Source organism: Phyllostomus hastatus, unplaced genomic scaffold, assembly GCF_019186645.2.
Source record: "Phyllostomus hastatus isolate PE091 unplaced genomic scaffold, TTU_PhHast_1.1 phas_contig_432, whole genome shotgun sequence".
NCBI lineage: Eukaryota > Metazoa > Chordata > Mammalia > Chiroptera > Phyllostomidae > Phyllostomus > Phyllostomus hastatus.
This window is the reverse complement of record NW_025333880.1, coordinates 2,398,407-2,425,830: the sequence shown is the minus strand read 5'-3', so window position 1 is coordinate 2,425,830 and position 27,424 is coordinate 2,398,407. Positions and strand designations below refer to the sequence as shown.

Genomic DNA, 27,424 nt, shown 5'->3' with positions numbered 1-27,424 from the left:
TAGTTTTGCCTGTTGTGTGTTTGCCTCTGTGATCAAGCTTGATCTCTTAGTGAGAAACATCCCTGCCAGATGGAGCCTTCCTGGAATGTTGTCGATTGAAATCAGTGTCTTTGTTGCATTTCTCTAATATGATAGATTGTAAATGATGAGGAAGGTTCTCACTTGTACCCATGTTTAATATTCCAACAGTTAACCTTTTATAAGAATTTCCATTCAGGGTATTGATTTGTTGTATGCTTGTTCTTGGAGGGCATAAGCTACCATCCGACTGCTGAGTGTACTGAGAAATGGCACCAGTTCTTTCATGGTCTTTGCACAAAGTAATGCAATGAAGAATAATGAGTTTAACTTATTCCAAAGAAGCATCAAGTAATTGACCATTGGAAGCTAAAAAACTTTTGCCATTTGATTGAGTATGCATGCTCCAAATGTTTTTCTGTGAAGCAAATGTTTTTCTAATTAGGCTTAAAAATGTGAAAATTTCTTACAAAATTGATTTTCTTTTAAGGCACTATAGTAGCTTCTCTTCCATTCTGCTTGGATACTAATTAAATATGCCCCAACTTGTTTTAATTCAGCAATCATTTTTTTCCCCATTTGTGCTGAATTATAGAATCTCATTTAAAAACCAGGCTTTAATGAATTCTATACAAAGCAGAATTGTCTCCGTTCTCTCATGGAGACAAAACAGTATTGGTCAAGTTATGAGATAGACTTGCTAAGAAAATTTTTTATAAAAGAACTCAAGTTGTATTCTGGTGATATCTGTTCCTTATGCTGTTTTTTTTTTTTTTTTAAATAGGAAGTAGTACTGAAAGACATGGGGGTAAAAAATAGGAACAAAATACCAAGATAGGAACAAAATAGTAAAATAAAAAACCCCCTAAAAATAGGAACAAAATACTAAAAAAAGAACAAAATACTAAGATAAAAATAGTATTATAAGAAGTAGTATTGGAAGGCAGGGGGATAAAAAATAGGGACAAAATACTAAATGCTTTGAAGAGGTACTTGACTCGGGTACAGGACACAGACAGTTTACAAAAAAAGAAGATGGAGGCATAGCTATTGATTGTAACATTTGAAGTAATTAAGTAAACATTAAATGAATGAATTATAAGAGAAGTCTGAAGGTTGGTTTTAGGTTCAACTTGTGCGTGGCACAATGAAAGAACTATATATACTGATTATAAAGAATAATTTGAGGCCCTAAACTGAGAAGGATAATATTAATAAAACAATTTTATATGTAACTGTCTCTCAGTTACCTGCAAGGTCAAATTCCACATTTCTCTGTTGAGAGGTGGGGAGGTAGAAGCAGAAAAAGTGGCCGGTCAAGCAACATAAAAATGGCCAGTGAACCCTAGCCAGTGAGGTGGCTTTGATTATGTTGTATATAGAAAGGTGATTAAGTCAGAATGGAAACCTCAGCAGAGATATTCTCACCAGAAGCTAGAATCTGACAGCGGGAGCTGTGTGCTTGTTAGTATTCTTCCTGGTATAGCTTATCTCTTCAATGCCCTGTTTTACATGTATGCTTAGTCACTTTCAGAAAAGGCTCCCTCCCATCTTTTTCTAAATTGCTTGCACATTTAAGTGATCATTGAAATGATACACAGTTCTTTTGCCTGCATAACTGCTTCATCATCTTATAACTTTCATATTTTTCAACTTTCTGGCAACAGAACCCTAACCCATTCTTTTACAATCACAGGTTTGGAGTGCAGTGCATTGGATTTAACCAGTTCAAGTCCAAGTTTCTACCTGAGTAGACTACAATAGTGGTTCTGTTTCTAGATTCCAAAGCTGTTTCTTGAATTCTGGATATTAAAAATAAAATTTAGCACTGTTAGATAGAAGAAAACTAAAGTCATGAACAGAATTATACATGTAAAATGAAAAATAATTTCTTTAAAATCATGAGAACTAAAGTCAATCTAAGACTTTATTCACACAACTATGATTTTCTACAGTAAGTGGTAGTATGGAAAGGTAGAGCACATATCAGTGAACATACGTATTCTTTAGCTATAAAATGTAATTGGAACCCTCATTGGTGTGACTCCACTGTTTGGAGCATTGACCTGTAAACTGAGAGATCGTGGGTTTGATTCCCAGTCAGGGCACGTGCCTGGGTTGTGTGTGGGTTTTGTCCCTTGTTGGGGTGCGTGTGAGAGGCAACTGATCGATGTTTCTCTCTCACATTGAGGTTTCTCTCTCCCCCCATCCCTTCCCCTCTCTTTAAAATCAATAAGCAAGCTTTCAGGTAAGGAACGCCCCAAATATAATTGGAATCCTATTCATTTATTATGAGAAAGTTTATACCTGGCCCTAGTCATCCAAAGATACTTTGTAACCTAGACATCTATTTCATGAAGTTTTCTCAATCATGATAAAAGGAAATAGTCACTCAACTGAAAACCAAAAATTACTATCCCCAAGTAGATAGCAAAGAGGAAAAACTACAGCATTTAAAAATGTGATTGTAGAATTATTTCCCATTAAAAACTGAGACATTCAATAAGCACAAAGGTGGTAAGAAAAAGAACACAGAAGTAGATACAGATATATAAAGGGGAAATGGGAGCATGAATAGGGAGATGAGAAAACAGAAAGAGAACAGTAAGATTGGTCAAGAAGAAAGAGTAAGAGAGCTCTTATTTACTGAGCACTCATTACATACTAGAACATAATACTCTAGTACACCTAATCTGTGAAATAGGGAGTAGGTAATTTTAGGCACTTTCTAGATTTTAAAAAATGGAATTTTAGAGGGCTAAACTGACTTATCCAATGCCTCTGAGCTAGTAAATGGATTGGTCATGATTGAAAGCTGGAAGTGTTTATTTTTAGTTTTGAAATTTTATTATCTTTAATCCTTACCTGAGGACATTTTTTTTTCATTGCTTTTAGAGAGAGAGGGAGAGAGACAGGGAAAGAGCAAGAGAGAAAGAGAGAAAGAGAAAGACACAGACATTGATTGGTTGTCTTTTTGTATATGTCCCTACTGGGGACTGAACCCACAACTTGGGTATGTACACTGACTGGGAATCAAACCCACAATGCTTTGGCCTATGGGATGATGCTCCAACCAACTGACCCACACTGGCCAGGGCAGGAGTGTTCATTTTTAAACACAGAACTTTTTCCAGAAATCAGCCTAGCTGGCAAAAAGCAAGGCAAAGATTGGAGTGAGGGAGAAAAATGAGACCAGATTAAATTCCACAAAAAAGAAACAGTATTGACCCGTTCTACTTTTTTTGTGATTCTTTTGGCAATCAGCCTAAACTTCTAGATTCTAGAATCCAACCAAACCTGTCAGCTTAGTGTCAAGCCTCAAACTCTGCCCATATTCAAAGAACTTTTGAAAGAAGAAAACCTCTTTCTTCTTTCAACTCTCTAGGGGAGTGTAGGGCATACATCCCCTACACTCAGGACCTTGGGGGTGTAATGTTGGAATTCCAGGCCACTTGGTAGTTACTAGGTGTAGGTCAATAGTGTGGGCCGTTCAGGCTGGCTGTGTGGGCAGTGTGAAACACAAGTAGGTTGTATTCTGATATTCAAAGAAGCCAACCAAAAACTAGTCAATTAATAAATATCGATTAGCTAATAAATATTTGTTAAGGTCCCACTTTACACCAATTCCTTCTGCCCCTCCTCTTCCTTCCCCTCCCCCTCCCTGCCAAGCTGTTAAGAATTTACAGAGACAAACATTTCAGTAAAATATAAATGCTCAATGAAATAGCTCACTGCTTTGTTAAACAATTAGAAACATTATGATTGAATGATTGCATGTTTTTCTTTTCATACAGATGCTTGATTTAAAGTTGATATTAGTTTACTCATAGGGAAGAAATGCTTATCAAAATCATAAAATTTAAAAACTCAATATTATCCTTGGGTTGTTCTAGAAGGTCCACAGTAGGCTAAATCTATCTCAGTATCCCAGAATCTAATTTTGGCTAACTTGTTTGGTTAAGTTATATATATTTCCTTCACAAAAAGAAAGCAGAGCTTAATTCCAATAATTTTGATTCCTTTTGTACAACCAAGTAACTTTAGAGCACTAATAGAATTCAGTTTCAGTATAGCAATCACAAGTATGTTCTAAAAGCTCATGCCATTATACTGGTCACAGAAAAGCTCAGGCTGAGAGGATTCCCAGGTGATGGGCTCGGCCAAGTCTCTGAAGACTTGGGCCACTCCCTCATGTCCCTGCTGGCCCTGAAGGGACCACATCTACGGAACCGTAGGAATCTTAAAAGGCTGCAAAAGGCATTTGCTTTAAGAGTTCAGAGAAGCTAAGAGTTGTTTGCTTTTCTGGTATTGGCCTATTGAGACATTCTCACAGAAAAATGCTAGTGCCAGGCAGGCATAGCATAATCAAATAGAATTGATTATTACACAGTTTAAATGCACTAAGGATACTGAACTTCCCTTTTTAAATCACAGAAAAATCCTGGGTTAAATTATTCAAACTGAGAGAGAACAATGTGAAGACTACTATAAAAATGTGAGTCATTTAAAAAATGGATTTAATATCAGTCTTTGTGAGCTGTACTCAATGTTTCACCCATCACACTCTGATATCTTCAGGAGAAATGGTGAAGTGTGTGCTGTACAGAAATAATCAAGGGAAAGGCGCCATTTTATTCATATTTAATAACAGCCTAATCTATGTAGAAATAGAGAATGATTGTGGCAAAATACAAGTAATAGGATGATATTTTACTGTCGATTTAAAGAAGTAGGTGTGTGAAGGGCATTTCACAAATGTGTGTGTGTGTGTGTGTGTGTCTGTCTCTTCAGGGAGCTGTCCATAGACCTTGCACACAAACTTTTCTCTTTTCTCTCAAATCATGCCCAGAAGACCTATATACTTTTTAATGAGGTTATGCAGTCTCCTGACCCTATTTTGCCAGCTGTCAGCAGCTGGGCACCCACATCACTCTTTGGAAAGAGCATCTCACAATGGGCTGTTAGGTGAGTAGAACTGGCAAGTACACTGTGTCACATTAGAAATGCTATTGTTTTTCTTACCTCTTCCTTCTCGGCACTTTGCAGATCGCGCCACTCCTCAGTTACGTGACCAAAATCCACTGTGTTCATGGGGACTTTAAATTCCCCGATGATGTCATGCTTGGAGAAACGATCAAAATCATACACAGCCATCACCAGGGTTTTGCCTCCCAATTCTGAGTACGGCACCTAAATGAAAAGAGATGAGGATAAACGTGTGGTCACAAAAATGCTTAGAATGTGTTCATTGTTTACAGTATTTAATTTTGATATTTATGTTGGGTAAACAGATCAGAGAGATAATTATGCTTTTGATATTTTCTCAAATTGGGTCATTTGACTAACTGCTTTCAGTTTAAATTACTTGGGAGAAAATGGGAACTTCCCTTAGTAATTTATCACTTGATCCCAAGGTTCTGGAAGCTGTTAGCATTATTTGTAATGGATTCTACTATTAGATATGCTATAAACACTTCAAGAGTCATACCAGAATAAACCAAGCCAATTAATTTCACAAAAACAAAACAAAATAAGTTTTTCTTGTAGATTATGTCATTGTTGCTATTCATTCCATTGCCAGTATGTGGCTTCTTATTCAGGGGTAGATGACTTTCAAGCCTCTTGGATGCCATATTTTAACACAGCAGTAACTTATTAAAAGCCATTCTAGCAGTCTGAAAGGATTTAAATTAAATTCACAGGATGCCTCACCTACTCCCTAAAATAATTTACTGATTGACAAGAGCTGACTAGAAAATTGATGTTTTGAATTTCAGGGACACATTATAATATAGATCTTGAAGTTCATTCTTAGGTGTGACACTCTTTAGGATGAGTGGTGGCAAAAGGCCAAGAACTGATGAATTCTCCAGCTGTTCAAATGTATCTGGGACAGATGCTATGGGTTGAAAGGTGTATTAGTGACATTTTTAATATTCAGGGAAAGCTGTGAAATCTGAGTGAGCTACACTTCAGTAACTAGATAGAAATGCCAAATTAAGAAATTATTTAGACTTATATTAAAGGTTTGATCAATTTTCATACACTTTCTATTATTTTATCAGTGTAAATGGTTCTCTTATGCTCTAGCAATCATTTCACAATTAGCTCTATATATTAAGAAGGAAAGGAGAAGGAAGATTATTTGATCATATATGTATAAGAAATTTTAGTTTCTCCAAAGATTTTCTATTTTCTGTCATTCATTATCTATTTGGAATCTGATTAAAATACTACAGTTAAGACCTAGTCATGATGCTTTTTCCATTTTAGAAGGAAAAAAAAACCTTTCAAAGAGTTGAATTTCAAAGGAAGAAATAAGAAATTTTAGAGTAGAGATAAACTCTTGAAAATTTCATCTACTTTGTGAAATCTATTTAGATTTGTTTTTTTGTGTGTGTGATTGTACTGATGTAGTAGCAGTCAGAAGCCTGGGTTTAGGGTCAAACGGGGCTGGGCCTGGGTTTCCCCACCTTTCAGCTGAAGGGACTGAGGCAAGTAGATAAACCTCAGCCTCTTCACCTATCAAATAGTGATAATAACAGTGCCTAAATCATGGGCTGTGGAGGCTGAATGAATATGTAAGGTATTTAGCACACTGTTGGCACACAGTAGGCACCTACTATTTATCGCTTGAATGATGAGTTAGCTACTTCAGGGGGAGTTTTGGGGAAAAGAAGCAGCATTTAGTTTGGGACATGCAGAGTTCCTGTCAAGTGGATGTGAACTCACTCTTTAAAGCCTATCCTCTTCAAACTCTATTCTTCTATTTCTGTATCGTATTACCTACTGGCATTTCAAGATGCATCATCTATGATGCCTAATGGATAAATTAACCAATTCTTTAGACACAGTGGCATATTTCTTGAGTGTATCAAAATACATTGTACTTTGGATGGATTTTGATTTGGTCAACCTTCTTGACATCAGAGAAATTACTAATAAAATTATTATCAATACATATTTTTAAAGAAATAATATATAGGTCACTCAAAACAACAACAGAGCCCCCCTAATATTTCAAGTAATGTAAGAATCTGCCTACTAATTGTGGTTAGAAATAACTAACCTAAATTAAGATTCATAGATCAAATAAAATGATTATAAATATAACTTGCAATATTTTTTGTTTTATTTTTATTTTATGTTCTGTGGTATGTTGACCATAGTGATTAGCTCTTCATAAGTTAAGTATTTCTGGAATGTTTTTACTGCTATTGTACATTAACTATCCTCAGTATAGAAAACTAGATTTTTAATAAGATTATTTACATTAGGGAATTCTGTCTTAAAAACTCAAAAGTTTCAAAGTGATAAGACACTGCTCTTCTGTAAAATTGAGAACAAAGTTCTAAACAATGACTCATGGCCTCAGTCTCACCCATTTCTTTCACACCAGAATGTTGGTTAACGTGAGGCCCAAGCTTTCTCTATGGCTGGCTGACCAACAGGTGATTCTGAGTCAGCCTACTGGCACAGTCACATCTCATTTCTCAGAAATGTATTGTTGTAAGTAATGCACTAATTTTTTTCACATATTAATATACCCACGAAAGAACTATTTTTATGCATGACTTGTAGACAAGAGCCACAGAACTTGGGTATGCAGAGATGTCCTGGGCCTGAAGGACGCATTTCCCTGCCGAGTTACTATATGGCCAGAATGCCTCTCTCATTGTTTGCCAACTGAAGTGTTTCAACAAGATGAAGAACACCAGGGAAGAGCCTAGAGTAAAGGGGAAATGCTGTAAATGCATAAAAACAGTGTGTTTCCCTTCTGTGTACTGATAGGTTAAGAAGAAGAAGGCTTTTGGAGGGCTCAGCTAGCCAGTGTGCACACAGACGTTTGCAATGAGAATGACATTGCTTTGTACTGTGTAAACAATGGGCAGGGCTTACCTCATTCTGTGACTGCAACAGGAACTTTTAAACTTAAAACACTAATTCACTAATTCTTTGGCTTTATAGAGGGCAAAGTACTCAAGCCTGCTGGTGCACATTTGAAGCCGACTTCATTTTTTAGATGCGAATATGACATCTTAGTCAAATTCCAGTCTGTATTCTGTTCTGAGGTGGCTGAGCTGAATCCTGACTTTGGCTAAATCTAAATGCAATGTAAAATCCTCCCTGGATGGAAAATAAGAATTTTAAATATTTTGATTAGAATAATTTTGATCTCTGAACAAGCAGTCATGTGGCATCTATGTATGTGGCAGGATAGGATCAGTCTTTCATCAGAAACAATGAAGGAAAAATTATTAGTAAGCATAAAACAATACCTTGAAAGTAAATTGCTCGTTGAAGACAGGATTAAGGGTCTTTCGGTGGACTTTTGTCTCAAATTTCTTCTTCTTATCAGGCAGCAGGAATACTTTCACATAGGGATCAGATGTGCCCCCCATGTCCAGGGCGGGCAGCTCGGCCGCTTGGATGATCCCCACCAGCAGCTGAAATAAACAACAGAATATAGCAAGCACAAACATTGGTGGACATTTTGGAAAAGATTTATTTGTTCACATTGCTGCATATTGTGATTTCTCCCTCTTCCTCTTTGCTTTTAATAAACACTATTTTTCTCTTGTGAATCTGAACACAGAAGGCAAATGAAGTGAGCTATATAGACTTCAGAAACCCAATTATGACAGATGCAGGCTCTAGGAAGCCTGATTTTAAGCACATAAGAGGCTTTCAAAAGGTTGCTGATTACAGTTAACTATAGAATTCATATTTGCAAAGGAGTTGCAATCAAATAACTTTCCAGTTGCTAAAAGCCCTTGTGCATTATTTTCCTTGCTAGGGCATGATTTGTAAGTGGAAATAAATTGTTGAACAATCACAAGTGTGTAATTATAAAGTAGAAAATTTTTATTCTGAATCAAAGCCTCAGACCAACTGAATAGAAATTCTTAGAAATTAGGTACCATTTAGGGATAACAAGATCGTCAAGTTTTTATCATATTTGACTTTTACTTGTGCTGACTGCTTTTGGTTTAAATGACAGTAAAATGATCATTATATATTAAATTCTGTGTTTAAATTTAAGACACAGAGTCAAGGAAGTATAATTTCAGCCTCATGTAAAGGAAGGGAATATTAGAGAGATGGTTGTCACTGTTAAGTGTGACTATGTTTCTGGTTTTTTTCCAACATAGCAGAAAGACAGGCATTTTGTCTCTTTTCTTAGTGACATATTACTCTGTCTTGCTGTGAACAAGAGCATAGGCTGTCATTTTTAATTATCTTTGCAAAGAAACAAACTGTGAGTGGGCTATCCTAGATGCTCTGCCGCCAGACCATTGTTTCAACAGGCTGCTCTAGATCCATATGAGAAACAAAAGTAGACTCTTATTGTTGTTCAAAGTATATACTATTCAGTAAATGCAGTCACATCATAGCTTTTTACACCAGATCCTGAAAGCTTGGGTTTGAGACGTCTTAGCCAATGTAGTGGAAAAGCAATTCACTGTCCCCCCCACCAAAAAAAAAGGTCACAACTGTTTTCCGCCAAAGTGACTCACCATGTTTGTGAGTACAGTTTGGTTAGCTGACTCAGTTTTTAAGCTGGATTAGTACCCTGCATGATTATGTTTTCATTTTAAAGTTTCAATATCTGTGTGATATCATCATACAACAAAAGCAATGAAAATGCTGGATTGTAGGTATGCAAAACACAGAGATTATCAAAGAATAGCTAAAATAGACATTAGATGATAAAGACATTATTTAGTAAATCAAACAGTTTGTCTCTTGGTAGGCCACATTGGTTTTTATTGTCTGCCTTTAGACTGCATGTGAATAAGCAAGATTTTATTTTCTCCTTACTTGCAAAAAATTTTTTCTTCTGGGGAAGTAAAGCTCTAGAAATATACCTAAACTCTTTAAAACCAGATCATGTATATTTTGAAGATTTTTGGATATTTGTTGGTAAGGGGTGGAATTCCTTCTTCCAAGCCTCCTCTGACGTAACTGCTTGATAGAGAAGCATCACAGTCCCCTCACGAAAGCATCTCTGTGGACTTTAGGGTTGTCTTTTAATTTCAGTAACAAATATGTATATTTGATTAAAGCTTTCTCTGGAAAGGTCCTCAGACTTTATCTTCCACGACTCAAAGGAATCATTTTGTAAATCATGTAACTTAAGACCATTTGGAAAATCATTGAATAATAATATTAAAAGTTTCATCAGATAGACTCTTCTAGATCATCAGAATGAGATGCCTATTTAAATTTGATGTTTACTAGAAAAGGAGAAGTGTGTACACTCATATTTCAGTGAAAAAAATCAGTGCTATTTTCTTAAAAATATTATTTTATAAAATGATATTTTTAGTACTCAAAGCCAACTTAGAACTTTCAAAATTATGACTAACCAGGATGAGATAACACCAGATTTCTACTGAAAAATATGAAAGTAAAATAAATTAGTAGAAAAATATAGGATACATATAAAAGGCAGGTCAAATTTCTAGAAAACATGGTATATGTCAAGATGATATAACTTGATCTTGACCTTCCCAGGGATATTTAAAAAAAGTTTTGCTTTCAACCAAGTTCTGATGATCAAATTTTGGGATAAGTGATAGAAATGACTTCAAATGCTCCAGTTAATTAACTATAAAAGGTATACCTATAAATCTGTATAAATCCATACCTGTAAACCTGTATCTGTAACCAACACACAGCTTTCTAAAATGTATTATGAAATCACTAGCCAGGACTGTAATGAAGCTGATCAAGTAAAATTATTTTTAATATGATAGAACATATCAACACATTCTTCATGCGATATCCTCTGGAGACTCCAGAAAGCAGAGCCAGGGTCTGAGCTGTCAGTTTCTGAAGGAAGCCCAGCGTCTGTGCCACCATGCAAGGTCCTCACAGCTCTGCTGCCTTCGGACAGCAGTTGTCAAAGTGGAACCTTGGGGTTTGACTGATGTGTTCCATTCCTCATCAGACTGGAAATAATTAACACCGGCTGCATTAGCAGTAACTGTATTTACTTCACATTTATCAGTTCTTCCTCCTCCAAAACGATGAGTGAAGCCAAACAAGTGGAAGGTTTGACAACTCTTTAGAGAAGGACCATGTCCTGAGGGTTCGTGAGAGTCAGATCTCTAACTCAGCCAGTTCCACTGATTCTTGACTAGCTTTTTAATTTCTTGAACAATTCAGTAGATAAAGGAGTATATTCATCAATGTCATAGAATCTTTTTATGTGGAGGGATTTCTAACAGCTATCTTTGTGTGTGTGTGTGTGTGTGTGTGTGTGTGTGCGCACGCGCGTGCACGGTGCTATCTCTGTAACGTCAGTCAATAAAGGGGAGCTAAGTTTATTGTTAATCTAGTTGACATTTCATGGTTATTTGAGAAACTGAAGCAGAAATGACTGTTTTGCTATCTCTTTTAGTGTGTTTTGGCACTTTTTTGGCAGCAGTCATAGGCCCTAGAAATGAAGTTTTCTGGTCTTTCTGCTCTTCTAGAACTGTTATCATTAGCATCAGGAATTTGACCTAATTATCATGATATTATATAAGGCATTCCTACCTTTGAAATTCATGGACTACAATTTTCCATCTTTGATCCCTTACCAAACTGTTACATTATGTTTCCAAACTTTGGCTTGAATGATGGTGTTACTCAAAGGCCTCTCACCCTGTTCAGATCTAAATCCATGCAGTGCAAGGAAGATTACTCAAGCTCGGGCTGAGGCCTGGTGCAGCCAGACTGTGGCTGGGAGCTCTCAGAATCAGTCTGACTGCTTCGAGTTAATCTGTATTCTGCCTGCCTATTGTAAGTGCTATAAGTTAGATGTAATCGGTTGAATACTGTGGATTCCAATTACCAGAAGTTAAATTAGCAAGTAGGAGACTGCCTGTACTTAGAAATTATTTCATCAATAGCTTTGATAATTGCATTTTCCCCTTGCAGCCAACAAAATATTTTAAGAAGTATCATGCTTCAATTTCTACTTGGTAATTTCAGAAAATGTAATGGAATTAGAAAACATTTTCCCCCTCAGACCTGGTTGTTCTGGAAATCATAATCCAGTGAATATTGAAGTTTTCCCAGTTTCTCCTCTTCTTTGGGTTCTTCTTTTTCTTCCCCATCAGTCAATCCAGTTTCAGCATCATCATCCTTAAGGGCCTATGATTAGGGAAATGGATCATATGTGAATTCAAGTGCATTTGCATCAAAATCCAAATTAAACTGGACCTGTGGTTATACTTCCAAGCTGTCAAAAGCAAGCACTAAGATGCCAGAAATCTCAGTTGGTCTGACACACATTCACGTTTGCTGCTTACATATTTTTTAAAATTCCATTTATGCACGGAATTTTTCCCCCAATCAGCAAGCAACATGGAAGCAATGGAAGAAGCCCCTAAGAATATTGCAAGCAAAAAATGTAAAGTTGTTGCAGAGAAGATGTCAACTTGGCATTATGTTTGACTCTGCTGAAACTGCTCATTTCAGAGGTATGATAAACATGCTATTAACCAGGCCAGGATTCACATTCACGCAGGTTAAAGCGAGTTGAGCTGACCGTCATGTAAAACACCATTGTTACATGCAGCGGGGTAATTCATGTGAAATGTGTGGCCTTTCCTTGCCTTGTTTCCTATGAAAAAATAGTTGAGTAAGTGATTCTCAGAAAGTTTTAATTTCCTGTTTCACATCTACATTTATAATGGTTATGAAAAAAGAGAAAAAACATGCTACCAGCAAATGCATGTTTAGAGAGAAATCGACTCCATTTCCAGTTTACGTTTACCATTTTATTTTCATAACAGCTCCACAGAAAGCTAGGCTGAATTAAATTGATTTTTATGGGTCCATTTGATACCAAAAAAATAAAAGGAGTTATATTTGCAATTTTGTCAAGCTGATATTGGTATAAAAATTTATTTTGCATTAATGAACAAAAATAATGGGGTTGAACTCACAAAGCTCAGTTTGTATCAGTTGAATATGTTGTATAACCTAAAACTTAAGTGTAATATAAATTGAAATACTAGAAAGCTCATTATTTCATAAAATACATTAAATGCTCCTCTTTAAAAAAATAAAAATATATATTTTCTCAATAAGTACCAAAATTTTGCTAAGTAACCAAACATTATAAAAATTATAAAAGTTGAAAGCTTTGTTTCTGGAGATGTGCATTCTTATTGCCTTAAAGGATTTTTAAAAAGAATTAGAAATAAATGCATAATTATTACTGTTGATTAAAAATGGTACTGTTACATATCCCTAACCACTAGTGAGGTTAACAAAAATTTAAATCTTACATTAACCATATTTATTGTTTTTATTCTGGAGACTGCCATTATATAGCTATTGCTCATTTTTCTTTGTGTTGTTTGCCTCTTATTGGTTTGTAGAGGCTGTGTACTTTAGTGGTTTCAACCTTTCTGTTATATATAGGGAATATTTTCTCCTAGTTTTTGGTTGTAGCATTTTCATTGCTGTGTGTGTGTGTTACTGTAGAACCTCACAGAAATCAAGTTAAGACACGTAGGTGGTAGACTGCTTTATATCTCTGACAAAGTAAGGAAATCTTAACTCTTCTCAGCAATCAAATTAAATCTGAGCATTCTTGTAGAATTTGAATGCAAGAAGCATAACCAGGCTTCAGAAAGGCATCAGAATCATCAGACTACCCAACCTTTTCCACTGACCCCAACTCCCAGACCACATGGTATTTTTTTTTCTCCTGAGAAAAGACTTTTCTGTTGACTCATCCATGAACACAGAGACCCTCAATGATGCTTCAAAATGACACCCTCAGTTCCTTAATTGACAAAGTTTTCCAATTTGGCTCTACCCAGGGAACTCCAATTTGATCCCCCCCAACTGAGATGTGGTGGCACCATATTAACATAATTTATTTAGGTGGGAAGATCAGACAGAGTTTTGCCCTGTAGTCAGAGATGCTTCCCTTTTGTGGTTCTTGAAAATTCTCAGGAGCCTACAAAGTGTAGGGAAAATTAAAAATTACCATCAATATATCAGTGAATAAACTTTTAAAAATCTGGTTAGCCATATACTATTTATTGTGGAAACCTTAAATTATACTTGGATGTTTCCTTGAATAGTAAACTATTGATTTACTGATAGCCAAAGGCAAGAAACAACATAATTATTTAAAAATTTATATTAACCTTTTAACTTGGGGGAGGGGTCACTAAAGGGAATATGGTGGTAAAGTAACAAGAAGAGACAATTGGGTTTAATTATAGGGCTTGAGGCTGTGAAATCACATTGCCCTTTCAACACCTTAGCTGTGTGCAAGTCTTTACTGTCAAAGAAGAGGTGCTGAGGAAATCTTAGCCTAGGTAATTTGCCTCCCTGTAACATTTTCAGCTTTTAAAAATAATAGCAAACTAATGCATAGTTCTGTCTGAAAAATCTGCACATTACTCCACCATAATAAAAAAATTTCATGGATTAAAATACTTTTTCAAAATGCTCATAACTGACAATTTACATATCATGTTTCAGCCCAGTGCAATTTGAAATAGCTGAGATATTAAATCTCCTTCTCCCTAAGTGGGCTGCCCTAATAAAAGGTACAGGACCATCTCTGCAATTATTCTGAATGAAATAGGTCTAAATTTTTGATAATTTCTTAGCGCCACTGTTCATCACTGAAGTGATTAAGTCTATTCTTGTCCCAAAGGCTGAGTTTAACCAAGACATTTTCTGTACTATCACATTAAATTCAGGCGTATTAAATCAGTAGCCATTGTAATATCTTGAGAGCAATACTTCCCCCCACAAAGGAACAAAATGCAGAGGAAACGCTTGTAAACCCAGCAGCTCTGAGAGTTTGATAAATTGCTGTAGAAAAACTGTGTTGGGAACATTGACCTTGTTTTAAATTTCAAAGATTTAGTGCATATGCTTCTGGTTTGCTTCCACATTCTAAAGGTGCTTAGTTCACAACCATTGAAAGGAGCACTGGCTCATTCTCAGTTAAATGGTCCGGGTTTGGATTTGATAAGGCACAGTAAAAAGACAGCAACAAAGGGCTGAATTTTGCGCCCATCAATTAAAAACTTGAGCTTTCTAATAACACTCTACTTCACCAGTTAGTAATATTTAATGTGAGAACCCTTCATCTTTACAAAACCAATTTAGTTCAGCCTCTTGATGTGTGTCAGAATGGTGTGCCCTCGGAGGCGGAGCCCCAGCTGCCAGGCCACTGAGCGTGTCCGAGCGCTGATGTAGGAGTGTCTAAGTAACAGAGGAAACCTACCGCAAGGGACAGTCCAGAACAGTCATGAGACACAACACAGATAAGGAGGACATAGAAGGAAGAAATAGAAATTAAAGTATCCATACACATTAGTAAAAACGATGGAGAAATGACCTTTCCAGACCTAGGACTTTCTAAGTTGATATTTTTCTTCTGTATTTTTAATGTTCTCAAGTTTTAAGGCACTAAAAAAATATTTTTTATATATATACATATATCTTTTGCTGTAGAAATATAGTATTTGTAGTTAATTTTTTCTGTTGCCATTGCAGAATATTTAAAAATTCCTCCTTGGGTATAAGATGTTACCATAGAGACATGTAGCCATGAATGCTGAAATTTAATTTCTGTGAGTTTTTTTTATGGATTGAAACAGTAAAAACTGTTTCATTTTCTCAGAGCCTAGGTATTTTAAGAAATATGTAAAATGCCTCTCACATCTGTTTTAAAGTGATAGGCACATTGTCTTCCCCATGTTCATATTAATATTCTGTTTAAAACCATCTAAAAATATAAATATTTAAAAAATAATTTTACTTTGTGGTAAGGCTGTTTTGAATTTGTATGAATTAAATAATATCTGAATTTTGATGATCAAATATAATAGGACATCTTAAAATCTTTGAATTACATTTTACTTTTTCTTCCTTCCTCTTCATAAAATGATAGAACCTGTTTTCAGCTACTTTGTCAGACTCGAAAGTATCATAGCTACTGCTATATAATTGTTCACTCATGGGGCCTACTTTCAGTTGTCCAAACACAATTTAATTGTTTGTAAATCATTTAACATTTAATTGTTCATAAATAAAAATAAGATCTATAAAATCCTACATAAATTGGTCTACTTAAAATAATTAAAAACACCGTTTTTGAGGGTTGAAATCCTAAATGCCATGCTGTGACAGATTACTGTAAACTGTCACTGACTTCTTTATTATTTCCTCATTTGACTCATTTTCTCGTCCCCTCCCATTTAAAGGATTAGGTGACCAGTGACAAATGAACCACAATCAGTTCTCTGTATTTATTACTTTGAGATCTCGGTCATTTATCCAGGTCATACTGGGGATAATAAACATCACTACTATTCTATAAACTATAGACTTACACAATACAGAACAAATCTTATAATGAAAAATACAAATTGCTTGTCTTAGAAAGAAACACTGTAGGTATTTAACATTATTTGGTGCTTTTAGTTTTTAATTATAGGATACTGGAATTTAAATATTATAGTTATGAAAATGATAGTACTGTATTTTCAACTTATTGTTTAACATATATAGCTGAAATTCATGTAAAACATATTCATTTCATGTCCATCTAGAAGATTATTTCTACATTTATTCCAATAAGTTGTTTAAAGTAATCTGTATCAAATCCTGCTTGCTACAGAAATGTTGAAATAAGGTAAGACATGATTTAAAATTTCAGTTTCTATGTAACAGATTAACCAAAGAAACAGTCCTTAATAGACAGTTGAATGTCTGTGCATTGGCTTCTGTGGCTGTGATTAGAAACTTACAAAAAAATGTAACCCTTCTCACTCTGAGCTCAGGACACAGCTCTCTGAGGTGAGCACTAACCTTCCAGCCCCTCTCTAGCTCTGAAACCAAACAAAAGCTCAACTTGTGAAAAAATGAGCCTTTGTGTGATTGTTTTCAATAGACATTACTGTGTCTTTGAGAAAAAGTGTTTAAAACTCAGGCTGGGGAGTGGGGTTATTTCCTGAGTGGGTGGTTAACTGGGAAACCATACAAATGTCCTAAAATAGCTCTGTTGATTACATTGTTCCTAAGAGTCATATATTTAAGAGTTTAATTAATAGTAATTAATATTATCAGAGGAATTTGTGGAACTGACTATATATGTTATTTGGGAATAAATAGAAGTTTTGAATTATATGAAGGAAGACATTGATAATTAAAAGTGTTATTTTTTTGAAAAATCTTTTTGTATTTTTAATGTAAATTAAATGTTATTTAAAAATATCCAATATGAATATGATTCAAAAAACTGAAGAGGCATTTAACTATTATAATTAATAGTAAACTATTCTGAACCAAATCATTCAGTTAATTTAGCAAAAATAGACAATATAAAGACCATTCAAACAGCTTCCTTAGGACTGGGAAAATAATCCAGCCAGAGAGAGTTTATAATCTGCATTATGGTTTTAACTGTTGTTATGTAAGTATAAAGAATTTTGCCTTCAAATTCTGCCCTCTTCTTTGGGGCACACTCATATTTTTCTCCTTTCTTTGTATAACTCATTCTGGAGCACTTATTATTGAGCCAGATGAATACATACCATGAGTAGCTTTCACCAAGTCTGATAAACACCTTTTAGATTCAGCTGTTTAACAGTGAATAAGAGCAGTAACAATGCTAGAAAGGTGACCTGCCCAAGAGGGAAGACACTCAGATATTCTTTAATATACTTTGCAAGCTCTAAACACAACACAGGCGAGCTAATAGATGTAATCAGAACATTCAGGCACATTCGCATATGCTGGGCCCATCGAGATGGCCCTGGATGCCCTTCTCTGGTTTACATGCTTAGGGAACTCTAAAACCCTATCAAGTGTTTCCACTGCACCGTGGGATATTGAATAATGACTGAAAGGATTGCCAACCACCTCCACAACAATGACAGGTGTCCAGAAGTTGTTTAGTGCTATACTTATCTGGCATAAAATAATAAACCATTTGTTAATTTTCAGTAAAATCTAAGAGGAAATATGGAATGAATATATTACCTGATCTTTCATGGTCTTCCCCAAGTCTTTCACATCTTTCATGTTAATGGCATTCTTCCCTCCCTTTTCCTTCCCCTTCTTCTTATTTTTCTTTTTGAACAAACATTTCTTACAGATACAAAAGCAGCAGGTCAGGACTAAAAGGACTGCAACTATGGCTATGGCAATTAAGGCCCATGGTGGCACTGAAAGAAAAAAACATGCAGAGCACATTGTTAGTGTAAGTAACACATACGCAAAACTGTTAGGTAGTCACCCTTCTATTCCTATCGACTGAGCGCCTGTTCAGCTCCAGGCGCGCTGTTCTGCATTACTTTATCCAAGCTGTTTCTCCTGACTAGAGTGCTCATATTTTTTTTTGAGTTTGTCCCTCCACATATGTCAAATGTCATTTCCTCCCTATTGCTTTCCCTGCCCTTCCAAGCTATATTTTCGATAATCCATTCCTTCTTTCATTCAGAGTATAGCTCTGGAGTTTGACCTTTGAGTTTAAACCCTGGCTCCACCTTTTCCTAGCTGTGTGACCTTGAGCAAGTTGTTTAACTTCTTTCTGCCTCAGTTTCTTCATCTTTAAAGTGTGGTAAATTGGTAGGTATCTCATAGTTTTTTTGAAGTTTAAAATAAGATGCAGTGCCTAGCACATGGTAAAAGTTTAGTAAATATTCACTATTATTACTCATGAGTTAAATACTAGGACTCTGTTATGTCTGGGTACAATGGGAAGGGCTGACATACAAAATGAGTATAATACCATAGTTGCAGTGAAGGTTAGGAAGGAGTGCTTGGTGCTCTGGGAGTCAGTGCTGGGGAAATTTACCCACTCAGGATCTCCAGAGGCGGACAGTGGTGATGTGTTCAGTGGCTCTAAACTGCAGGTGAATATAGGCTTGGACATTTATAGGCTGTGTAACTCTGGCCAGGTTGTTGAACTGTTCTGAGTTTCTGAAGGTAATAGTGGTACCTATTTCATCTCTTTTGAAAATGAAAGGAGTTAAACTAGAAAGTGTAGAATGGCATCCAGCATATAGCAAGAACTCAATGTTAGCTATTTCTTTATATTGAAGACATGGAGCTAAGTATTATGGATAGAACTCAGAGTATATGTGGTGACGTGTAACATGCACACCAATAAATATATAAAAAGAAAGAGATGAACACACTGAGAAGAGTTCAGTGGATATGCAAGTAGGATTGAGAGGGGGAAGAGATGTTTTTAGGTGAGAGCTTCAGATCTGCAGGCTCTGTTTAAAATAGTAAAGCACGTGTAAGTAAGTATACTCAGATATTTTTATTACAAGTTGCCCATCTACTGAAAGTCAATCTATTTTCTTATTTGGTACCCCCTACACATGTGCTTATCAAAAATTAGTTCTTGTGGAAATATTTAGAATTTTACTTTGCCTGAAAGAAATTATTCAACTATTGAGATAAATCAGAAGAAGGAATTAGATTTGCCTGTTGTAATCAGAAAAGACATTGTGCTCTGAGATGGTAGGAAAAGCTCTATTTTCTTCTAGCTACATAAACATTATTAGATCCAATGACTGCAGGAGACAAGGCAGAAGCACTTGATAAAATAGTAACAAAAATGTTAGCTTCTCTTCCAAACCGAGAAAGTCCCCTCTGTTTAGCTTCATAGAGTAGAATGTGCACTGTGCATATTATTCTAGTTTATGATTGACTATTAGATGTTAACCTAAAGACATAAAAAATTACAACTTCCAAAATTGGTTTTCAGACAAATATTTATGTGAAAGTTATAGATAAGTTTACACTCAAAGACATTTTATCATTTGCTAATTTCATTAAAGTCATATTTTAAAAAAAATGTAAATTAAAGTAAGTTTATGAAATCAGTGATATCATTCAGAGTGCCTCAGTTAAAGGCTTCTTGCCTCTTCTGGTCTAGTTCAAACCCTGCCAAGCATGAACAGGAGAGCCTGTGTATTCATTGCAGGTGAGACCGTATTTTAACAATGACTGTTCATTTTCAAACTTGTAAATTATTCTCCTAGTTGGACTTGTATGATGGCCTCTCATAGAGCAATATAAAAGTCTCTTAAATTACATAGGACAAGACGAAGATCATTTGACAACTTCACAAAAAATAAAATAGACAGTGAAAACACAGACACATTTAATCAAAAGAAGTTAAAGGAATAGAAACAGGATTACAGCAAGAAATCTGAAATAGTGCCACTTGAAGGTAAATCACAACCACTGAAAAACTTATTTCATGACTTTCTTAAAGCATTGCTGTCTTTTGGATTTCCTTTCAGTTGCTCTTCTGAATAATTTTAACTTTGCATATGCTGTATTGAGTATACAAAATTAATAAAAATTTCCTCATAATTTAAAAGACAGTGTAATTCCATATACTCATGGAAATCTGACTGAATAGTTAATTATCATATAAATCACCATTTTTAATTAAATGAAGTTATTTAAATTGAATTCTCATGTTAAATTAATTTTACTGTATAAAGCAACCAGACATTTAAAATGTGATGGGTTTAAAAAGAAACACCATCTACATTATTATTCACTTGTAGTTATTATAGAAATATGTTTGAATATTAATGGTTAAATCTCATGGAATATATTTTGGATTTCGGCTAAAATATTATTGAAGACCTACTTATTACTGGCCAGCAACTGTGCTACTGCTGTACATACATCATCTAATTTAATCTTCACTGCAATTTTGTCCAGCATCCCTTCAATTTTGTACAGAAAAAAACTACATACAGAGAGAAAACTATGAATTGAATAGTTTGAGGAATTCAAATATGTCTTTACATTATTAGGGTTAAATGTATATATTTTAAATGTATACATTAGAAAAAATCCTTATCGATCCTTGAAGCCTCTTTAATAGAATATTTTATATTAAAAAATGTGAAGCAAATAATAGCATGAGATGTTGCCAAGAGTGATTTCTATAATATAAAATGTAGCTTCAATAAAAATCTCATCAAAATATTGCTACTGGAAGAAATCTATCAGCTTATTGTTATTGCTACCAACTATTATTAAATAGAATTTAAGAATTTTAGCATTTAACTTAAAAAACTTGTAGTAGAAAATAATAGACTAGTGTAAAAATTTTGTTAAAATAGTTTTTATTTTCTAGGTAATGAATTAATCTTACATATTATGTAACCCAACCGTAAACTGATGCATAAAAGTTAAGGCAAAGTCAAATCAAAATTGCTTCTGATGCTTGGACTTAGACATGGTGGTAGGAAGAATGATACCTCAAAAACGTCTATACTTTATTCCCTGGAGACTGTTAATATGTTACCTTACATGGCAAAAGGACTTTGCAAATGTGATTAAGAATCTTGACATAGGGGTATTATCCAGATGGACCCAAGAAACAAAGAGAAGAATGGTTACTAGAGGCTGGTACAAAGGCATGTGAGGTGACGAATATGTGGTGTGTATGTGTGTGTGTGTGTGGTGAGAACATTTAGGATATACTGCCTTAGTAAATTTCAAGTACATATTTTAAGTCATTATATACCTTAAATTTACACAATGTTATTTATTGCATATTAACGTTTTAAAAAGGGGGAATCAGTCCTGCTGACTATGATTTTAGCTCAGTAAAACCATTTGGACTTTTGACATCCAGAACTAGAAAATACTAAATTTGCTAATAAATGCCTGTAAATTTGTAGTAATTCATTATAGCAGCACTAGGAAACTCAAGAGGGTACAAAGCAGAGCTTGGGAAGTTTGTAATATATGCTGCATGTAGATGGTTATACAATTGGAATATTAATGTGAGCTATTTCTATATGTTCTATGACCTTCCTTCTTACCTGTCCTTTTACCTATCCCTTCTGCAACCATTCTCGTAATTCTAACTTTGTACCAAAGATTCTCTCAAGGGTAACATGGTTTTCTTTTGGAGAAACCCAAACAACATTGTCTGTGGTATGGGAAGATCTTGATTATATCTTCCTTCTTGAAACTTTCTTCTGCTTTTGTTTCTATTGCCCTTATCAGCATCTCCTGCTAAGCCTCTGATTTTTTTTTTCTCTTTGCTTCCCATTCCCAAGTCTTGAATGGAGTTAATTTAAAGTTCTTAGTCCTTTGCTCATCTTAGCATTCACTCATTGTTGGGCACACCATTTCCCACACCACATCTTAATCTTCTAGGTTCATTATTCTATTTTATTCCTGCGTCCAGTCACTTGAACTATATCCTGTACTGCCTACAGAATGTTTTGTATGAATCCTTTATCTTCTCAAAACAGTACTGCAAAACAACTGTATGCCTTTTTTTTTGCTCTTCTATTATTTGCTGCCTCTTAGACATTGAAATCATGTGGAAATCTTTTGTTTCTGAATCTAACCGTCATGTCATGCCATTTCTTCTTTGATGCATTTTATATTTCTTTTACATCTATTTCCACTTGTAAGTGGTTGACCTAAAATTACCTCTCACATAATCTCCCTTCCCATCATTTAGCTGGTCTCTTCATTTTATCCATCCATGGTCATTGGACACAACTTTCTAATACATAATTTTTAATTATTTTGTACACAGCTTTTAGAGTCTGTTACTTGTCGCACCTACATGTCCATCCCTTTCTCCTCACTGTTCCCTACACCCACCTCTAATCTTGTCAGACCACGTGGTCTGTTCTTTGCTTAATTCTACCCCATTTTTTCAAGGGTCTTCCTTTTTTTTTAATGGTATTCTTCCTCCTCTTCAGCCATTTAAATGATGTTTACTTTTTGAGGCTCCACACAGGTCTCACTTAGTGTGGACTGATTTTTAAAAGGGGACTGATTATGGAAGTGGTGGGGGGGTGGATTGGGTGGAGGGGGAAAATGTGAGACAACTGTAATAGCATAAACAATAAAATATTTTTAAAAATAAATAGATTACATATGTTTGCTAAAATTTCCCTCTACCCAACATAAAGTTTGCACTTACTTTGCGATACAACACTCTGGGTGTAAACTGATGTATTGTTTTAAAATAAAACAACAAACTGATACACATGTATAATGAGTATATTAATGTACTCTTCCTACATACAAAATTCACTTCTTACTAACTCAAAACTCAGCTTTACTAGATTATTCATGACATGAAGCACTTATAGTTAAGGAAAACACAATAAAATAATTAGGAACCATTTAGAAATAAATTTGCATCATCAGGTCTTCTGTTGGGGGAAAAAAATCCCAGACAAACAACTATTCCCCTCATTAAAAGAGGTCATTTTTTTCATGGGAAGTAGGCATAAACTGAACAGTTAAAAAAGTGATTATTTAATCAAATACATTTATTAAATATCTACGTGCTAGGCATTTTCTCAAGGCCGTAATACAGCACTAAGCGTGTTTGTATATTGTGAGGCTTACTGTTTACTTCCCATGTGTCACAATCTGGGTCTTAATTACTCTTTTTACTCTTTTAAAAAGAAGTAAATTTCTTATATTTGCCAAATTCAGTACTCAGAACATAATATAGTGCATTTTTAAATGGAAGCTACAGGGCTTAATATGCTCTTGTGTACAAATTTAGTGCTCCAGGGGTACAGTTACTGATGAAATCAGCTGCTAAATATTCTTTCTATAATAAAAATGTAAGACTCAGATGGAAAAATATCATTATTTCTTTCTCCTAGGAATCTTGGCACTAAGCAAATTTTTTAAAATTATTGACTTTAAGGGATATGACATACTTTTTTAAAAAAGTAAATACTTCAAATATCCTCTCTATAATAGAGCATTGTAAAATCCAAGATAAAAGTGTCACAAAGAGCAAGGATATTTGTGCATTCATAAAGCAGAAATTTTAATATTACTAAATAGCAGCCCCATGTGTCAAGTTATGTTCTCAAATTCAAAGTGTACTCATCAATCAGGCATTGTACCCACACCTACCTACCAAGTGAGCAGTTGAGGCAGAGGAGTTTTTTAAAAAAATTTATGCAAAGTGCCTTATGGCTTGGGGGAAGACCTGCTATAGTTCTCCTGTTTCTGGGCTCTCACTTCTATGTTCTAAAATGCCTGACTGATTACTATCAGCTTAACAATGCTCAGTGAATGTTAGGTGGCTCAAAAGAAACCCACAAAACTACATTCTCAAGGTCAAGTGGAAGTAGAGTGGACAGTCTCTGAGGTAAACCACCATCTCATTGAGTTTTCCTTAGGCCTGCTCTGAAACTCACTCCCTTAGCTCTGATTCTCTCCTGTCTCATTTCCATTCACAGTCCTCTACTGCAGTCTCCTAGCCTGGCAACCTGTGGGTGGATTTATTCATTGGGTTCAAGGTTTAATTCATGGCAGAACTTACTGGCTTAATACTCCCTGCCTAGATTTCACCTTCAAGGGCAGCTTTCTGCATTATCTGTCTGTTCCATTACCATTCATCATATTATGAAACAACCTTAAATCCATGTCTCTTACATAAGACAAGCTGTAATTTCCTTTCTGAAAAATATAAGCTTGTTCATTTACATCTGTCCTAGATATTTCAGCCGAGAGACTTGAGATGACACAGGTAATAAACTGTTGCTATGGCCACTACAAAAATTCAGCAATGATGTCAAGCATTTTCTACCTTTGACATATCTCCGGATTGTCAGAGGAATGCCTCGCCACTGCACCAATGTTTGCTACTCGTTTCATGAATGATCTCCATATGCTACATTCTTATATTTATGGAAGCTTCTTGCCTACCTCTGGTTTTAGCCAAAACAATCCACCAGCTCTCTAGATCACCACACATTCATCCAAGATGCCAAATACAATATGAAAAGAATCCTTCTATTAACCAGTAGGAAAAATAATCTATATTTCAGTTTCCTTTTTTGACTATTTATTAATAATTTTTAAAAAACCATGAGGACAATCATTTTTTAAAAGTTGGTTAAAAATTAAGCCTTGTATTATAAAGGATTGTCTAAATTACAGAATGCAAATAGGAAAAAGTGCTTTGGAGATACGTGGATTAATATACTTATTAACCCCTATTGGAGGCAGAACATGAAAGGCAAGATCTGAAACAATACAAAGTCATACAGAATATGATTTAAGATGAAACCAACCACTTCAAGGTCAGTTTGAAGAATTTCTCATTATAAAAAAAAAGAATTTCTCATTATAGATAAAAATGGCCTCAAGGACTGAATTCCTGGCTCCTGACTATTAAACAAACTCACCTTTTCCTCACTCTTTAGAATAGTAGTTCTAAGCCTCCTCCAAATTACATGTCCTCTTTAACAAAGGACATGCTATGAACTGTGGGAAATCTGTATGTTTGTGTGCAGTGTGTGTTGCATATGTGTTTAAATTTCCACACAATTGGGACTGTGTATTATTACCCTTATAGCGATTATAGTTCCCTAGGTCTAGGACGCCATTGGACTCCAAATTAAAAATCCCTTTCCCAGAGCATCAAGGTCAAGTTCACCAAGGTTACTCAATTAGGAAAAACTTACTCCTATATTTGTTCATTTAATCTTTCATTTACTTTTTTCTTGGCAGTCTGCTGTGTGCTCATATTGTGCTGGAGGTGGTGGGGAAACAGTACCGAGAAGATGGGTCTTTAGAAGCTTATGAAGACTAACTCTCAGGATTAAAAACTAGAAACTAACAGGAGGCATACAGAACCGAGTGCAAAATTCAGTGGAGGGGGTTAACTGCGTAGGTAGCAGGTTAGAGGAGGACAAAGTAGAGGCTCTTAGAGTTCCAGGAAGGCTTTGTGGAAGCGGTGAGCTTCAAAGTCTTGCTTGTTAATACCATGAAAATAGCATTTTGGGGACTCTACTGCTTTTCCTCCCTCCTTTTCCTCCTGACCACCTCCCTCCTCCTGTCTGTCTGTCTCTCCTTCCCTTCCCCCTTCTTCTCTTTCTTCCTTTCTCCTTTCTTCCCGTATTTCCTGTGGTTTATAGACTCCTTCTGATCAAACTTATCAACCAGTAACTACCTTGTTAAAGCTTTCAATAAAGCACAGATTTAAAAAAAATCTACTTTGATTTTTATCAAATTGAATGAAAAGACATTTCCTCATAGTAAACATATGTAACCTTCTCAAAATAATTTTCAAAATCACCCTCTTCAGAATGCATTGAACATTTTCCTTTCACATAGTTCTGTTTAGCTTTTCAATATGTGCCTCTGACAAAAAACAAACCGGAAGATGTTTCTGTATAAATATGCTGTAAAAAGATCCAAGCTATTGACTTGAGTCAGCTACCTGTGGCTTTTTAAGGCAGATGGATTGTGTAAACAACAAGGTAGGAGAGAGGCTCATTCAGTCCCTTATTTAGTCATTCATTTGAGTTTCTGTTTAATACATTAATGCTCAGCACATTGGAGAAGCAGTGAACAAGTTTGAAATAATTTACTTACTTAAACAGTTTATAGTCTATGTGGGCAGATTTAATGAATATACATGGAGCACATTGTGAACCAAACCATAGAGCATCTTAAATGCCAAATTAAATGGGGTCTTTTGCTAGATTCTGATTCTACTATGTAGTCAGAATTCTTCTTTTCCTTGTCAAATGAACTCTTGTTTAGAATTATTTTTAAAAACTTTAAAGTTTAATAAAATGGGAATTCTGTCCCCCTGTGCCCATAAACTCTTGAACTGTTAACACACAGAAAACTTTAATAAAATACATTATATTGCTTTGATACATACACAATCACAACCTATATATAAATTTTTATTAGAACCTCTGTTGATCTGATTTTAATATGAATTGTTCTATTGAAGAAATCGACAGCCCCTGCTGCATAACTCACTAAAGTTATTGATGTATTTTGCTGAATGCAATGATTAGTTTTGATAATAAAATTCAGTTGACTGAGGGCCATTTTATTTGCTCAGGTATTAGTCACATAATTAACTTTATAAAATATCTGTAATAGCCTGCTTTCAATGATAAGGCAAAGCCATCCATATCTTCACAATATTGGAATGTCTGAAATTTGACACGGAAAGTGCTGTTGAGTCTCCAGGCAGAGATAAGCCCCAGCACAACTTCCAGAGGATTTAGATAAGGCTCCATAGTCCGCCCAGGGGCTTGCTGTCTGCGGGCTCAGGAAAGTGCGTTGGTAAACACAAAGGGATGCCAGGTAAGTTGGCAGAGGTGAAGGCTATTCACAGGCTAAACACTTCCGAAGCCTTTAGAAGTTAGTAACAGTTTTCAATCATGCTGTGGACAACACAATTTTGTGGTTAAAGGCAAATCCATTTATCCTGTAAAATTTGCAGTATGCCTCTCTTGAGTTCTGATTTCAAAGTTCAAAATTAAAAAGAATTATACTTAAGGTTTAATGTTTGTGTTAGAAATCTTCAAAATAATCATCTCTTGGATTCTGAGACAATTAGTATTTGGTTTCATTACAA

At 35.2% G+C, this 27,424-nt stretch overlaps 1 protein-coding gene across 6 annotated transcripts in view; it reads right to left on the bottom strand.

The window, feature by feature from the left end:
- The window catches only part of SYT1 (synaptotagmin 1), a 529,074-nt gene that overhangs the window by 131,272 nt on the left and 370,378 nt on the right, over positions 1 to 27,424 (bottom strand). For 5 of the 6 annotated variants that reach the window (XM_045845010.1, XM_045845011.1, XM_045845009.1 and 2 more), the window contains 4 exons: positions 18,037 to 18,221; positions 12,040 to 12,162; positions 8,298 to 8,465; positions 5,041 to 5,208 (listed from right to left, as the gene is read on the bottom strand). In XM_045845010.1, coding sequence (XP_045700966.1) covers positions 5,041 to 5,208; positions 8,298 to 8,465; positions 12,040 to 12,162; positions 18,037 to 18,221 — 644 coding nt within the window. The remainder of the gene's footprint in view (positions 1 to 5,040; positions 5,209 to 8,297; positions 8,466 to 12,039; positions 12,163 to 18,036; positions 18,222 to 27,424) is intronic. The other variant, XM_045845015.1, reaches the window with a different exon arrangement.